At 46.9% G+C, this 17,872-nt stretch overlaps 1 protein-coding gene and 1 pseudogene across 1 annotated transcript; both read left to right on the top strand.

Moving 5' to 3' along the window:
* Positions 1 to 5,855: 5,855 nt before the first annotated feature.
* Positions 5,856 to 9,680, top strand: LOC123046916 (receptor-like serine/threonine-protein kinase SD1-8; annotated as a pseudogene).
* Positions 9,681 to 11,949: 2,269 nt separating this feature from the next.
* LOC123046915 (G-type lectin S-receptor-like serine/threonine-protein kinase B120) lies at positions 11,950 to 17,433 on the top strand. Its single transcript, XM_044470349.1, has 7 exons — positions 11,950 to 12,749; positions 15,132 to 15,230; positions 15,315 to 15,496; positions 15,999 to 16,209; positions 16,305 to 16,542; positions 16,626 to 16,776; positions 16,870 to 17,433. The coding sequence occupies exons 1-7, from the start codon at positions 12,029 to 12,031 to the stop codon at positions 17,170 to 17,172; spliced, it is 1,905 nt and encodes a 634-aa protein (XP_044326284.1). The 5' UTR covers positions 11,950 to 12,028; the 3' UTR covers positions 17,173 to 17,433.
* Positions 17,434 to 17,872: the final 439 nt, after the last annotated feature.

The raw sequence follows: 17,872 nt of genomic DNA, 5'->3' as shown, positions 1-17,872 counted from the left end.
GGATTTGAGGTATCTGGATTTGGAATGCATTTTTTGAGGTGTGACCAGTCACCGTCCGCGGACGCGCCCGGGCGCGTCCGCTGGCGTTTGAGGGGTCGGATTTCCCAAGTCCGGCTGTAGATGTTCTAAAAATGGTATGTTGTAAGTACTAGAGCTATGCAATGGAGAGAGTTCACCCATGGTTGGCCTTGTCTTGCTCTTACGTCTTTGTCGCGGAAGTACGGGTCGAAGACGCAAAATGGATTGAGCCGGAGTTGCCCGATCTGTCACTGGCTACCTCCTTCTCCTCTTTAGAGGGCAGACCGGCCATGGCACGGACCACCCAGATTTGCTATCTTGCGAGGGCGCGTGTCGTCCTCCTATGCTGCTTCTTGAGGATGCGGGCACAAAGGGCTTCCTTGTTGTTGTCCAAGGCGACGTGCCCCTCCGCCTCCGCCTCCACAATGTCAGACTTGAGGGCTGCAGCTGCTTGACGTTTCTTGTTCCTCACACGGCGGGCACGCCGCACATCGGCAGCGGTCGGGACATGACTCATGCCGGTGTTGACCTCCGACTCGAAGAGCGATGTCGCGGGGACAAGGTGACACCAAAGGGGCTCCACAACTAGCCGATGGTGGTCAGCTCCGACGAGGCCGCGACCACGCGCCTTAAGCCATTGGTGCCGCCAGATCCAAGCGCCATTTGAATGAACGCAATGGATTCGAGCCGAAGCGACTCTAACTACAGAGCTGGGATTTTCTCCCGAGATCGGCGGAGAGCCATCTGGACGACCAACTATTCCTCGTCCCCGCATGGGATGAGGTCCCAGTCGACGGATTGGGACATTTCGGAGTCGGATTCACTGTCTCTCATGTCGGAGAAGGCCAGAGATCCCGGGCAAGAGCTTGGGGGCAGAGTGGATTGGTTAGGGTTTGGTCCAGGATGCAGATATGGATGAATATATGTGGGGTTGGGACGGGCCAGCGTGGGCTGAATCCGACGTGGCCGACGCGCCCAGGCGCATCCATGTCTCCCATATCCACCTCAGATATGGGCTGGATATGAGGGGTGTTGGTCAGCCCAGACATATAAGGTTGGTATGAGGGGTGCGACTGGGTCACGAGTTCTTGACTAGTTACCGACCGGGCCGTCCGCTCGGACGTATATGGAGTGTTTGAGGAGTCTGGTTGTAGATGCTCTAATAGTGCTTCTAAACTCCTGTGTGATATGAAAACAAGAGGAACATGACCCAAAAAACACATATTCTCCTTGCCCTTTAGCTTATAAGGGCATCTTCAATGTGTATCATCTACTCACCCATACATCTTTGGATCAAACTATCCGGACACTTTTAACGCTCCAAAGCGGACCATCAAATTGGATTGGGCCAGTCTGAACATCTGGAATCCCTAGATTATCCCCAAACTGGGTGAGTCTGGACATCCGCCTAGTCAGACTCTGACGCCCTTGAGTCACCTAAAACTCCATCCAGAGCCCATGCTTTTTCACAATCCGTCTCTTCTCCTCTGCTCTTTATCCAAGCTCCAGGAGACCGACACCACCGTCATCCCACACCCCTTCCCCGACGGTGCCTAGGGCCTTGCCGGACCCTCTGGACATCGCCCAACCCTTGCCGATGGTCACCGCCCAGGTACTCTCCGACCTTGACTCCTTGTCAATGCCAGCAATGGTGGACACCGAGTGTTAGGTCAAATGTCATAGCTATATTATTTTTATGTTCTTGTTATTTACTTTGAAGCAAGCACAATGGATTTAATACACCGAGTTCATGGATTCTTCTTTGTTAGATGACGACAAAGGTGAGGATGAAACAACGGAGATGATGATGATTCTTGAAGAAACAAATTGTGCAAGGAGCATGTAATGAACTGCAAGGGTTCAACACCCAGATACTGAGTGTTGAATCGGTGTCGGGCATAGGGGCATGTTGATATCTACGAGGACTACAATGATCCCCATGTTCTATTCGAACGCTATTTCCGATGTCGATGCGAGATGCATCGTCATTTGTTCTTGAACATCATGGAATGTGTCAGGTCCTACGACAATTACTTCAAGCTAAAGAAGGATGTCATTGGCCACATTGGGTTCTATGATCTTCAGAAGTGCACAAATGCTATAAGGATACTTGCATATGGTGTAGCCACAGACCACTGTGATGAGTACCTCTGGAAGTCTAAGAGAACATGCCTGGAGGCCATGATTAAATTTGATATTGAAGTGTCCAAGGTAATTGGACCGAAGTACTTGAGAGAAACAAATGTTGAAGACACAACATGACACTTGGAGAATCAAGAGGGTACCAGGTATCCTCGTATACCTGGATGCATGCATTAGAAATGGAAGAAACGTTCATATATTCAACAAGGGAAATACCAGGGCCATCATAAAAAGTCCACCATAATTTTTGAAGTAGTTGGACCACATGACCTCTGAAGTTGACACTCTTTCACATGTCAGGACCTGACAATGAAATCAATGTGGTGCGATAGTCTTCATTTTTTTCAAGGTTGTGTGCAGATGAAGCTCCTGCATGCAACTATACTATCAGTGAGTATGAGTACAACACAAGATACCATATTTGTGATGGTATCTATTATCACCAGTGGGTGCCCTTTGTCAAGATCAGCTCTCATCCAATAGGTAACAAAAATTCACTTTATTCAAGGCAAGAAGGTGCTAGAAAGGATGGGGAGAAGACATTTGGAGTGCTTCAAACTCAGTTTACAGTTGTTCGAAGACTTGTGAGACCCAAAGACATTATCGGAGGCGACGACAACTTATGTGATGATGCATAACATGATTATGGAGGATGAGGGTTCGAGGAAGTTTACCGGGGTCCGAATTCTCAATTGATGGGTTATCATCGAAAGTACCATTCTACACCCAGGAGCAAATGCTCCTGGTGTGAACAGTAAAATAAAAAAAAATAGATTTTTTTAAAAAAAATTCTGAATTTTTTTTGTGACATACTTTCACAAGTGTTTCTTGTGCATGAAAATTTTCATCATGAAATCACATTCGTGGAAGTCGTGCCTAAAAAAACAAAATCAGAGCTTCAAAATGCTTTTGTAAGTAACATTTTCAGAGGATCGATTTTTTTTACCACACCTTCCACCAATGTGATTTCGTGATGAAATTTTACGTGCATAACAAACATTTGTATAAGTATGCCACAAAAAAATTCAGATTTTTTTGACATTTTTTTGAATTTTTTTTATTTTACTGTTCACACCATGAGCATTTGCTCCTGGGTGTAGAAACTCCACTTCCGGTTATCATGCCCATCTTTCACAATAGAATCCAGGGGCGTTTAAGCAATTTTTTCATATACTCCATGAGATTCGATGGCTCCAAAGACTGCCTAGCAACATATTCCTTGACTACTGCGAAGATTTTTTTAGTTTCATGTGAGCTAGTAAATACAGAAAACAAAAGGGCGACATATGAATCAGTTGCCCAAAAAAGAAAAGTCAAAAATCGATCGCCATCTGTCTCTTCCTCCTCACGACCGTCCTTCTCGAAGTCGACTCAACTGCTTGGTCCCTTCCCCCCTCATCCGCGGCTCATGGGCGCTAGAGTGCACCGCCTCGTCGCCCTGCCTTGCCCGAGCCGCCTCCTCCAATGTGATGCTACCGCCGCGGAACTCCCTCTAAACCTAGCCATGGTTTCCCTCTAAACCTAGACATGGTTTCATCATCGGTGACCTCCCCACACTCGAATCCTTTAACCTGCCTCCACCGCCGCCGCCGATGCCACATCTTCCATGGCCCCAGGTCGCTCGTACCTCGGCCTCGTCGGTGTCCACTTGCCTCATTGCTGATGCGTCATGAAGCCCCTATCCCTGCATCAGTGCTTCATGCACAATCGAGTGATACGAATTGGATTTTCAGGCATGATGGATGGATAACAAACACTCAAAACAAAAAGTTGGCGTAGGTGCGTCCATATTGGTTTTAGGGTTGGAGCATCTACAGGCGCGAACACCAAACCCCTGCACTCAAAAGCTCGCGGACGTGCCCGAGCGTGTCTGCGTGCACTGAGGACACACGGGAATATCGCCAAGTTAACTTTTAGCACGATTCATTGACTTACATTCATTGCCTTAACAAGTGTTATGTGGATGGACCGGAGCTAAGGTACTATCCTAACTTGAAAAAAAATACCTACTTATGATTATACTCTCCATGCAAGCATCCTCAACTACAAGAGAAGTAATTAAGATAAATATAACCATAGCATTAAATAGTTGGATCCAAAACAACCCCTTTGAATAATTCACAAACTAGGGTTTAAGTTTCTATCACTCCCGCAACCCACCATCTACAAACTAATTTCACAATGTCTTTCCCTAGGCCCAAAGATGGTGAAGTGCCATGTAGTCAACGTTCACATAACAACACTTGAGGAAAACAACAGAACATAATATCAAAACATTGAATTGGCATCAACTTCACATGATTACTAGTAACAAGACTTCTCCCATGTCCTCAAGAACAAATAGAACTACTCACAACTCATCATATTGATCATGATAATGGGTATAAATATATGTTTAACAATCTGAATATAACAATCTTTCACCATTTAAACCAACAAGCATCAGCTACAAAATTTAATCAACATTACTAGCACTACAAGGTACCAATTTAAGGTTTGATACAAAGATTGAATACAAGAAAGGAACTCGGGTTTGAAGATGAGATGGTACTGATGAAGATGTTTATAAAGATGATGATCCCCATGATGAATGGAGTGTTGGTAAAGATGAAGGCTTCAACCACCCCCCCCCCCCCCCGGTAGAGGAAAGTTTCCCCGGCAAATCGCTCCGTCGGAAATCGTAAGTACTCCACCCAACTTCCACCTCGCAGACGGAGGCGGAAAGTCCTGAAACTTTTCTAAGATTTTTTCTAGGGTAAATAGGATTTTATGGCCAAAGGGCATTAGGAAGCGAGCCACCAAGGGCCCACACGGGTAGGGGCGTGGCCAGGGGGTAGACCACACCATCTATTCGTGTGACTGGCTGGTGGACCCCCTTCTCAATGGAGACAAGATGGTGGCGGCTTCTTGAAGATGGAATAAGGTTCTTCTAGCCTAGCCCTCGTTCCGATGGTGCCTCTAGCATCGTCGGAGGGCTTGTGGAAATGTGTCTCCCGCGGATCTCGCGAGATTCGGTCAGTGGTTGTCTTTGGTGGATCCCGCTCGGATCCGATCTTTTTTTGTCTTTATTCATGTGCCTTCAGGTTGGATCCTTTCGATCTAAACTTCTTTTCATCGGCGGTGGTTGTTGTTCTAGTGTGTTAGTGGGCCTTAGCACGACGACTTTCTGAATGTCTACTGTGCCCGGCTCCGGCAAGGGAGGGGCGAAGACGGCGGCACGCCTTCGACTTGCTTCAATGCTTATAGTCGTCGCTGGGTGGTCTACGAAACTGAATGCAATTTTTATTATTTCTTGTGTTCACTAAATTGTCATAATTGGAGATGAATATATCGAAAGTTTCAAAAGGAAAGAAAGAAGAGAGACGAGTAAGAAATGGAGACGAGACCAACTGCACAAGTAATAACAAACAGTGATGCATTGCTGTACAATTTGCATTTCTTGGGATCAACGAGTCAAGGGCGCCATTAAAGCCTCGGAAAAGGGCCTTGCCGGTGGATGCGAGTCACGTAACTTTCCTTGATAAACTTAGCAGTCACGTACGGTCCATGACTTGGGTTTGGGTAGTCTTCTCTGTGCCGTCATGTGCAAGTATACTTGTTCTTGGACCGAGTCGATCCGTCGGCCGTGGACTAGCTATTCCCCTACACGTACGTAGCCTGCCAAGCGATCGCGCACTCAAATGGCCACTGGTTAGTATTCGCAACCGAGACTGGACATACATGGTTGATACTCCGTGATCCTGTAGAACGGACAGCCCGGCGATGAAACATAAAGCAGCTATCACACACGCGCATCTCCTTTGTTTCGTACCAGGAAGGCAGGAAGAAGTGTTGCGTGAAGCCGCGAACCACAACCTTGTCCCTCAACCTTCGTCGTGTCATGCTCGTCGCCGTGCTCTGCCTTTCAACCGGAACCTGCGTGGGCTCGGGCGTTTCATCCCCGGACGCTCTGAACCATGGCCGCCGCAACATCACCGACGGCCAGACGCTCGTCTCGGCCGGTGGCTCCTTCACACTGGGGGTTCTTCTCCCCGGGCGCGCCGAGCCGGAGGTACCTCGGGATATGGTTCTCCGCGTCCATGCGCGAAGCCGTGGTCTGGGTGGCCAACCGCGACAACCCGCTCAACGACACCGCCGGCGTGCTGGTGATCGACGGCGCGGGCATCCTTCACCTTCTCGATGGATCCAGTCGGGCCGCGTGGTCCTCGAACACGACGGACGGCGACAGTCCTTCCGCGGCGGTGGCCCAGCTGCTTGAGTCCGGCAGCCTGGTGGTGCGCGACGAGAGCAGCGGCGCCGTCCTCTGGCAGTCGTTCGACCACCGGTCCAACACCCTGATCGCGGGCATGAGGTTCGGCAGGAACCCGCAGACCGGCGTCGAGTGGTCCCTCACGTCGTGGCGATCCCCCGACGACCCGGCGACGGGCGATTGCCGTCGTGCCATGGACACCCGGGGGCTCCCGGACTGCGTGTCGTGGCGCGGTGGCGCCAAGAAGTACCGCACGGGGCCGTGGAACGGGCTGTGGTTCAGCGGCGTCCCGGAGATGGCGTCCTACTCCGACATGCTCACCAACCAGATGGTGGTCCGGCCCGACGAGGTGGCCTACGTGTTCAACGGCACGGCGGCCGCGCCCTTCTCGCGGCTCGTGCTGAGCGAGGCCGGCGTGATCCAGCGGCTGGTGTGGGACGCCGATCGCCGGGTGTGGCCCGTGTGGGACGTGTTCGCGCAGGCGCCGATGGACGTGTGCGACGACTACGCCAAGTGCGGGGCCTTCGGGCTGTGCAACGTGAACACGGCGTCCACGCTCTTCTGCAGCTGCGTGGTGGGGCTCGTCCGCGTGTCCCCCGCGCAGTGGTCCATGAGGGAGGCGTCGGCCGGTTGCCAGAGGAAGGCGCCGCTGGAGTGCCGCGACGGGGGCGCCACCACGGACGGGTTTGCGGTGGTGTCCGGCGTGAAGCTCCCCGACACGGACAACGCGACGGTGGACGCCAGCGCGACGCTGGAGGAGTGCAGGGCGAGGTGCCTGGCCAACTGCTCGTGCGTTGCCTTCGCCGCCGCGGACATCAGAGGAGGTGGTGGAGGCAGCGGCTGCGTCATCTGGTTCGGTGACATCGTCGATGTCCGGTATGTCGACAAAGGGCAGGAGCTCTACGTGAGGCTGGCAAAGTCTGAACTAGCAGGTACTCCCTCCGTTTCTTTTCAGTCTGCATATAAGGTTTGGTCAAAGTCAAACTTTGCATAGTTTGACTAACTTTATATTAAAAAATATCAACATTCAGAATATGAAATCTACATTTACATATGCACCAAGAAATGTATTTTCATATTATATAGTTTAAGTATTGTAGATGTTCATATTTTTTTTATATAAATTTGGTCAAACTTTGTGTAGTTTGATTTTGACCAAAACTTATACGCGGAGTAAAAAGAAACGGAGGGAGTACGTACGTGCAACTGCAGTGCAACTATGCCAATTTTTATGGGTCCCAACAACAATTAACAGTTGGTCAAATATCGTCATATATCATATATGTAACTGTTAATGCAGCAATTTTCTTCGTGAATTTATTTGTGCAGCTAATAAAAAGAGGGGGAGTATGCTAAAGATTTTACTGCCTGTTATGGCATGTCTGCTTGTACTGATGTGCATATTCCTTGTTTGGATATGCAAGTTCAGAGGTAGAATCACGGCCGCTTCAGAACTCAGGATGCATTATTACCATAGCACTTCTGAGGGCTACTAACAAACAATATTGCAATTCTTTCTATTAGGCATGCGCCGTAAAAAGGATATCCAGGCAAAGACTATTCTGGGTGATGAAAATATAGAACTTCCATTTGTTAGCTTCAGAGACATTGTTACCGAAACAAACGATTTCTCTAAGGAGAACATGCTCGGACAAGGAGGCTTTGGGAAGGTTTACAAGGTAACAAAATAATCTTACCGAGTACAATGTCTGGTGAAGGTGACAACACTGTATTCTCCAGCTTAAGAATGATAAGAGATTCCACAGGGAATGCTAGAAGATGATACAGAAGTTGCTATCAAAAGGCTCAGTAAGAGCTCAGGACAAGGAGTAGAAGAATTCAGAAATGAAGTTGTTCTAATTGCCAAGTTGCAGCACAGAAACCTTGTTAGACTTCTTGGTTATTGCATTCATGGAGATGAAAGGCTTCTGATTTACGAATACTTACCAAACAAAAGCTTGGATATCTTCATTTTTGGTATGTTCAAATTTACATTTTCATAAAAGCTAGCACGCTATTTGAGGGAGCTTGACTGCATAATTATAACAATGTTGCATATTGTTTTTGCTAGATGATGCAAGTAAGTATGTTCTTGACTGGCCAACAAGGTCTCAAATAATCAAAGGAGTAGCCAGAGGACTTCTTTATCTCCACCAAGATTCAAGGTTGACTATAATTCATAGAGATCTCAAATCAAGCAACATCTTGTTAGATGTGGATATGAGCCCAAAGATATCTGATTTTGGTATGGCAAGAATCTTTGGTCGCAACCAACAAGAAGCAAACACTAACCGAGTTGTTGGGACTTAGTGAGTAATTCGTGCAAGACATCTATTTAGTTAAAATTATATGTTACTCAAATTATTGATCATTTGTGATGCAGCGGTTACATGTCTCCTGAATATGCAATGGACGGCGCCTTCGCCTTCTCTGTCAAGTCCGATACCTATAGCTTTGGTGTCCTACTCTTGGAGATCATAAGTGGTCTGAAGATTAGCTTTCCAAACCTATTAGCTTATGTAAGTATGATTAATTCTAATTTTGCCCAGACTCCAAATGAAATTAGTAATTTTACAAGAGTTTGGTTCAATTGGTTCAGGCATGGAACTTATGGAATGATGGAAAGCCAATGGATATGGTGGACTCTTCATTGTTGATAATTGTTCACCAACTGAAGTTCTACGGTGTATTCATATAGGACTCTTATGTGTGCAAGACAATCCAAACAATAGGCCACTCATGTCAAAGGTTGTGTTCATGTTGGAGAACGAAGCCACGCCACTCTCAACTCCAAGACAACCTGTGTATTTTGCACAAAGGAACTCTGAAGCAAAAGAAATAGGAGAAAATACCACCAGCTCTATGAATAGCATGAGCCTCACAGTGTTGGAAGGGCGGTATGGAAGATATTAATGCTCCACAATTTAATATGTATTCCCTCCGTTTTTTTAGTATGCATATAAGATTTGGTCAAAGTCAAACTACACAAAGTTTGAACAAACTTATATATAAAAAATCAACATATACAATATTAAAGTTACATGGTATGAAAATTCATTCCATGATGCATCTAAAAATATTGATTTCATACTGTGATTGTTGATATTTTTTCTTATAAAATTAGTCAAACTTTACAAAGTTTGACTTTGACCAAATTTTATATGTAGACTAAAAGAAACGGAGGGAGTAAAACATTACCTTTTTTGTAAGTAATGTACTTCTACATTATAAGAGAAAGGAGATTGGTCTGTTAAAGCAATGTTTTTTTTTACCCTGAGAGCGTAGAACAATAGTTCTACAGTGTATTTTTTCCATTAAATTAAAATATGTACAAATACAAATATACATTCAAGCATATGAAGATCTGCATCTAACCAACTCTAGTTTTCTCTAACATGAAAACAAGATAATAAAAAGAGGCTAAACAAATCAAGGGAGCAATCCACTGATTGAGAGTATCTAGTTTCTTTACCTTTGCCCTATGCTTGCTTGACCAATAGAAGATCTTGTTTGAGCATATGCTTCCAAGAAAAAACCACCTGGCATTTCATTTTTGAAAATTCTTCCATTTCTCTGCATCCAAATGTTCGAGCAGCCCAGGATGATGATATCTAAGGCAATTTACTTTGGGAAGGTCTGATGTACAAGCAACATTTCATCGAATAGTGAAATTGCTCTGTGCCTATTTGGAGAAATTGAGTGACAATAGTCTTGTGCAAATGTACAGTCTCAAAGCAAATGATGGATGTTATCCTCGGTGTTTTCATTGCACAACACACAGTCCTATGAATCCATGTTAAAGGATTTTCTTTGAAGTAAACCCTTGTGTTCACTCTATCATACAAAGCTAGCCAGAAGAAAATTTTCTGTTTGATTCTACTTGCCCATTTCTAGAGCCAGTGAAAGAGGCAATGGGCACTTAATGGACTCATGATGTGCCTGTGCATCTTCCTGGAAGAGTAAACTTTTGCATTCCTTTTTGCATGCCCAAGCTTCTGATACATATTACAACTTTTTTATTAACCAAAGGATATGAATAATGATGCCCCACAAAAAAAGAAGATATGACTGATGACTAGTGGTGTACCTATTCATATTTGAAGATGCTACAAGGCAATCAATGCTTGAAAGGCCCACACCCTTCAATATAAATTAAGGGGCAACAAGTCAAAAGTCGAAAGCCGAAAGTGCCCTTCTCAGCTCGAGCTCATATGAGCTCGGGTGAACAGTAAAATCGGAAAAAAAATGAAAAAAATTCTCGGTTTTTTGCGGCAACATTTGACAAATGTTTTCAATGCTTGCAAATTGTCATCACGAAATTACATTCGTGGAGGTCGTGGCAAAAGAAACAAAATCAGCACTCTAAAAATAGTTTTTTGGAGCATCAATTTTGTTATTTTTGCCACGACTTACACGAATGTCAGTTTACAATGAAATTTTGCAAACATTGAAACATTTGTCAAATATTGCTAAATTTTTATTTTTGGAATTTGTTTTCATTTTTTTCTGATTTTACTCTTCATTCGAGGTCAGTTTATCCAATTCCGTAACAAGTGGACTTCTTTATCTCCACCAAGATTCAAGATTGAAATTACTACAAATACGATGCTTCTTGTCTGGCCTTGGTACGACGAGGCATACAGCAGCGTGCTGCATTTTTCTGCTAGGTGTGGAATGGTTTGATCTTCAGCGTCGTACAGAAATCCGATGCAAAGTGCCATACTTATAGCATCGTTCATTGAAGATCAAGTTTAGTCTAGAAGACCGCGAGTGGTGTTAATTCAGAAATTCGAGAGTTGATCAGTGGTATATAGAACAGCCACCTAGGAGCTAGTAGATGACCCAACATTATTGTTTACCGAAAACGAGATCGCTTACTATGGGTATAGTTCTCAGTAAAGTTCTCACCTTGGCCAATTTTATTCTACTACTTCTACGGGAGCCACATGTTTGGAAAAACATTGCAACAAAAATTGTTCTTTCATACCATTAGTTCCTCAATTTACTATACGTATGTAGCATAGCGCACCGTCAGCTCATCAAAATGTCGTAAAACCCCAAGGGGAATCTGGCTCATACGGGCAGCTACTGATCAAGGCTAGAATACAAAACCCAGGGAAGCAGCCCAAGAGATGCCAATGTCAAACAACACACGGCATTACCACAGACGTCGCTGTTCCAGTGTGGGTCAAGCTCATGACTTTTTTGTGGCCGAGGCCATGATGGGAGACCAGATAGATCGTCGGAGAGCAGAGTGAAGAAGACACCACACGCCGCGTACACGACGACCAGCTTACCTTCCTCCACTAGAAATGCGGCAGCAAGCATACCCACCACATGACATGATGTGAGGTTTCTCCTGTCGCCCTCTCACTCCAGACTCCAAACTGAACCCGTAGTGACGAATTTTCTTTGCGCGTGCAGCACCGTCGTGTGAGACTTGGATTCTGCTCTCCGGCCGGTCGTCTACTGGCCGGCCATCTGTGCTATGGTCTATGCCGACCTTGATGTCTTTTATCCATATCACTTGTCCCATTAACTCCACAGTTTGACATCTTGCATCTATATCTATGACACATTTTCACCCTCGGCACAAGCAGAGATGAAGGAGGCAGCCTAATGGCTATGCGCTACATCCCCATCTTCTTCCTCCTATTCTTGAGTTCATTCTGCAAATCTGATGATCAACTCACACAAGCAAAGCCACTCACCCACGGCCACACTCTCATCTCCGAAACCGGAGATTTCGCTCTTGGCTTCTTCTCCCCGACGACCTCCAACAGGAGCTTTTACCTTGGCATATGGTACCATAGCCTCCCCGGACCACGGACTGTTGTGTGGGTCGCCAATCGAGACAACCCAATCACCAACCCTTCGTCCGGGACGCTTACCGTCACCAGCAATTCATCATTGGTATTATCTGACTCCAGTGGCCGCAATATATGGATGACAGCAAGCAATATACCCGCTAGAGTTTCCAGAGCTCATGCAGTGCTACTCAACTCGGGGAACTTTGTTCTCCGGTCGCCGAATGGTGCGGACATATGGCAGAGCTTTGATCACCCGACCGACACAATGCTTCCAACAATGAGATTTTTGGCAAGCTACAAGGCACAAGTTGTCGGGCGGTTCATTGCTTGGAAGGGACCGCATGACCCGTCCTCCGGGAACTTCTCCTTAAGTAGCGACCCCAGCTCGCCAACCCCTCAGCTCATCATTTGGCATGGGACCAAGCCATACTGCCGCACCACTGTGTTGAATGAAGCTTCGGTGATTTACGGGGGGACATACCTGAGCAACACCGGATCTGTATTGTATGAAGCGAACATCAACTCTAGAGGTGAGTACTACATCATGTTCACAATCTCTGAGAACTCGCCATTCACACGCATCACACTTGACTACAGTGGCAAGTCCCAATTTCTAAGCTGGAACAATCAGTCATCTTCATGGGCACTAATTGGTGAACACCCCACTGCTGCATGCGACCTCTATGCCTTGTGTGGCCCGTTCAGTTATTGTGACTACACTCAGATTATCCCAGCCTGCCAATGTCTTGAGGGGTTTGAGCCCATTGATGATATTAGCTCTTCTAAAGGATGTAAGACAACTTCTAACCACTTAGGGTTTTTTTTTGCGAATAATTTTAACCACTTAGGTTAAATCTTCAACTGGCTTGCTGAAGAGAGAATCTTTCCCCTCCCTCCCGCTCGCCCCCCGCGAGGCGACGGGAGGAACCCTACCGCGCCGCCGCCAGCTCCCTTCTCCGCCCCCTCCTCGTCCCTCGCCGCCGCTAGGGGGCGCGACCGGGCGAAGCCTGGCCGGCGCCGGCGGCGGCGAGGCCTCCTCGTTCCCCCTCCCAGTGGCCTTGGCGCGGGCCGGCGTGGCTGGCTCGGGGTGCCTCGCTGTCCCAGGGCGAGGCGGCGCTGCGGCGCGGCGGCGTGGTGTTGGCGCTGCTCGTGACGGTGGCGCGACGGGCTGGGCGTCGGAGGACGCGCCGGTGCGTGGAGCGGCGGGGGCGGCGAGCGGCTGGTGCGGGCAGTCATGGCGGCGGGCGGATCTGGCGTGGCGGCGGGTGCGACGAGGCAGGGCGTCGGTGGCGGGCTCCGGTGGCCTGGGCCGGCTCCTGGCTTGGCGCTGCGGTGGTGCGGGTCGCGGGCGACAAGGATCTGTGGGCGGCCGCCCCTGCCCTGGCTTCGGGCTGGTGGGGGTGGCGGCGCAGTGGTGGTGGCTGGCGGGGCGTGTTGGTCGAGTCTGCATCAGATCCTTCCTGGTCTGGCGCTCAGACGTCGACGGACGGCGCGAGGAGGCCTCTCCGGTGAGTTTCCATGGCTGCAGCTGCGGGTTGATTTGGTCTCCCTCGTCGGCGGGCTCGCGGTTGCCGATGGCCTCGCGGAGATTTGTGTCAGCTACCATGGTGGGACGACATGGGGGTGCTCGCGGGGGAGCTTGGTAGGAGGGATAGGTGGCCTCGATGCGGTCGCGCCACCTGTCGCCGGCACGGTTTGCCGGTCCGGATGCGTCCGCTCCTCCTTCTCCCCCTTTCCCCGTGCTCGGCGGGGAGCTTGGTTGGAGGGATGGGTGGCCTCGATGCGGCCGCGTCGCCTGTCGCCGGCACGGTTTGCCGGTCCGGATTCGTCCGCTCCCCTTTCTCCCCCTTTCCTCGGCCGTGGGCGGGTTGGCACAGGTTTACCAGCGGAGCGTCTGCGAGTGGTTCCGTCGGTCGAGGGCCATCGGTTGGTCCAAAGTTGGGGCCTTTGTGTGGGTCTCGGGGTTGTCTGGTTGCAGGGCGGCGGCTCTGGCGGCGGGAGGCGCGACGTTCGTGGGCGGAGCGTGCGTCTCTGGTGCGGGCAGGCAAACATGGCCGCGTGGGTGGCGTGGTTGCGGGCGGATGACGGAGTTAAGGTTCATCGGTGGGGTGTGAGTGCCGGGGTACACCACTTGTCCAGTCCTTTGACTGGCCGACGGTGGCGGTAGCCGTTGCCGCCGTACCCTTCCTGAAGGCCCCGTCGCGGCATTCACACTCTTGTCGTCTTGCTCCGGGTGAAAACCTGATCTTCGCTGATCGGGCGGTGGCGGCTTTCCATGGTCGTATCCTTCTTGGAGGCACCGCTTTGGAGGCCTGGCTTCGTTTTGGTCCGGTTCACCTCTCTATTGGTAGTCGGTGGGGTGGTGTGTCGGTGCCTGGCACCTTTGTATCTTGCCTTGGGTGTGTGCGGTGTGTGCGTTGTGCGGTATCTCGGATGTACTCGGTGATGTTTGCTTTATAAAATAAAGCGGGGGGAAACCCTTTTTCGGCAAAGGATGTAAGAGAAAGAAAGTGCTGAAATGCAGCGAACCGAGTCATTTTGTGTCCTTACCTGGGATGAAGGTTCCAGACAAGTTCTTGCACATACAGAATAAAAGCTTTGATGAGTGTACTGCCGAGTGCAACCGCAACTGCTCATGCACGGCTTACGCTTATGCCAACTTGAGCAGGGCTGGTGCTATGGCCGACTCATCGAGGTGCTTGGTTTGGTTAGGGGAACTTACTGACGCTGGGAAAGGAACCGCTGGCGAGAACCTTTACTTCCGACTTGCCGATGCTCCTGGTATTTGGTCTCCCATTTCCTCTATTTCCATGGAAATAGCATGTGTTTCTAGGCACTTAACTAGCTTTCTAAATTTTTCATGGTATTTATGCAAGTGAATTTTCAATTTCTTACCGGTTGTATTTATGCAGTTGACAAAAAGATAAGTTCAGTAAAGATTGTACTCCCGATTGTGGCATTCTTGCTGCTACTAACATGCATAGCCCTCGTCTGGATGTACAAATGCAGAGGTAGAGTAACAAACGTCCTCTTATTACTGAAATATGACATTCTTATAGCACAAGTAAAGAAATAATGGATGTCTCAACCAGCAGGCAAACGGCAAAGGAGAGAAAACCAGAACGCACTAATGCAAGGATACTTTAGTACATCCAACAGACTCGGAGGCGAAAGTACAGAATTTCTATTTGTTAGCTATGAAGACATCCTTTCAGCAACAAATTTTTTCGCTGATTCGAACTTACTTGGACGCGGAGGTTTTGGCAAAGTTTACAAGGTAACAGAAAGTGATACTTGTAGCATAACATGTATTGGATAGAAAAGTAAACAAACCTAATTTACCCTTCAATTGTTTTTTAACTCTAGAAAAATCCTTAACTTCGATTATTATTTGGTGATCTAAAAAAAATTGTTGCCAAAGTACCGCCCACCACACACACATTAGTTGTCGTAACCAAGAAATTGCCCCTGACTTGGATGATGTGGTGTGGATATGTTGATGACTTATGGTCCTCTATTTATTATTATTATTGCTGACCAAATAACTTGAAGTGGGTACCAAATTAGTGAAACATGTCTGTCTTGATGCCATATTGTCTAAATCGACATTGTTTGGGATGAGTTGGTGATTTCCACTAGTTTTGATGTTCAAATTTACAAAGTTGAAATAATATCTCCTCGGCTCAAAGTTAAAAGGGTGACAAAGTGCACTTCGTGTGAAAAGGCAACTATATGAGTCAAGGCATTGCTGCTCAACTGAGAAATATCTGCTTATGTAGGGCACACTGAAAGGTGGAAATGAAGTTGCTGTTAAGAGGCTCAGTAAGGGTTCTAAACAAGGTATAGAGGAGTTCAAAAATGAAGTAGTTCTGATTGCCAAGCTGCAGCACAAGAACCTAGTCAGACTTCTTGGATTTTGCATTCAGGAGGATGAGAAGTTGCTGATCTACGAATATTTACCTAACAAAAGTTTGGATGCCTTTCTTTTTGGTATGTGCTAGTTTGTTGATCACATTAGCAAAATTCTTACATTGACCAAAATGATATTCATTATGACTAATTTCATTTCATGCTAATCATGACAGATGCTGCACAAAAACATGTGCTTGATTGGCTGACGCGGTTCAAAATAATTAAAGGGGTAGCAAGAGGGCTTCTTTATCTTCACCAAGATTCAAGATTAACAATAATTCATAGAGATCTCAAAGCAAGCAACATTCTATTGGATACCGAAATGACTCCAAAAATTTCAGATTTTGGTATGGCAAGAATCTTTGGTGCAAACCAAAATCATGCAAACACAACCAGGGTCGCTGGGACATAGTAAGTAGACCACTAAAAGGCTACTTTTTATGGTTAAGGAGACTTTATACGTTCCATACTAACCTGTTGATTGTTTTAAACAGTGGCTACATGTCACCTGAGTATGCGATCGGAGGTGCCTTTTCAGTGAAATCCGACACTTATGGCTTCGGCGTTCTTCTGTTGGAGATTGTTAGTGGGTTGAACATCAGCTCACCTCAGCACAAGACAAACTTTTGTAGTCTGATAACTTATGTAATTTTTATGGAATACGCAAAGTTACAAGTTAACAACCTTGCAGGATAACACACAAAAATATTTGTAACATGATTTCCTCATATTGGCCAGGCATGGAGAGTATGGGAAGATGGAAATGCAACTGAGCTAGTGGACTCTTCAATTTTGCCAAGCTGCGCACTTCAGGAAGTTTTACGGTGTATTCATGTGGGACTCTTGTGTGTTCAAGACCATCCCGATGATAGGCCACTAATGTCAGCTGTTATGTTTATGATAGAGAATGAAAGTGCACTGCTTCCAACTCCAAAACAACCTGTATATTTTTCTCCAAGTAAGTGTGACGATGGAGAAGCAAGGGACAGCATGAACTATTCAGTAAATGTAATGAGTTCCACAACGGTAGAAGGCCGTTAGATGTTTAATAACATAGTTTGCACACATCCTAGTATAGCTAGTTGTATGCTTCACAATTTACTTTTTATGTACCGAACTCTTACTTAGGTGCTTGTAATATTTGTGTGTTTATTGTATAAGAAAAGTTGTGAATAACGGAGGCGTGGTAAGATGTTGATCTCATTCTGTTACTCAGGCATGGAGATTATAGGAAGATGGAAACGCAATTGAACTTGTGGACTCTTCATTTGTTACAAGTTGCCCATTTAACGAAGTTTTGCGGTGTACTCATATGGGAATCTTGTGTGTTTAGGACAGTGCTAATGATAGGCTACTAATCTCATCGGTTATGTTTATGTTAGAGAACGAAAGCGCACTGCTTCCGACTCCAAAGCAACCAGTAATTGTGCGGATGGAGAAGGAAGGGAGAGCACCGAGAACTCTGTAAATGCAATGAGTATCACCACACTCAATGGCCGTTAGATGCTTTATAACTTAGTATATGCGAATCTTAGTATAGCTAGTTGTATACTTCATGATTTAGATTTACTCTCCCTGAACTGACATTTGGCATATGTGTATTTATAATATCCATGAGTTTATTGAATGCGAAAAGTAATGAATAACATAGGCGGATCCATTCTCACCCTACCCCTGTCTAAGCTACTAAACATATCTTTCTGTTGAAACAGGAATTTTAACATATTTCAACTATCAGAAG

This window comes from Triticum aestivum, chromosome 2B (genome assembly GCF_018294505.1).
Source record: "Triticum aestivum cultivar Chinese Spring chromosome 2B, IWGSC CS RefSeq v2.1, whole genome shotgun sequence".
Lineage (NCBI taxonomy): Eukaryota > Viridiplantae > Streptophyta > Magnoliopsida > Poales > Poaceae > Triticum > Triticum aestivum.
This window is presented reverse-complemented; position numbering and strand designations above follow the sequence as displayed.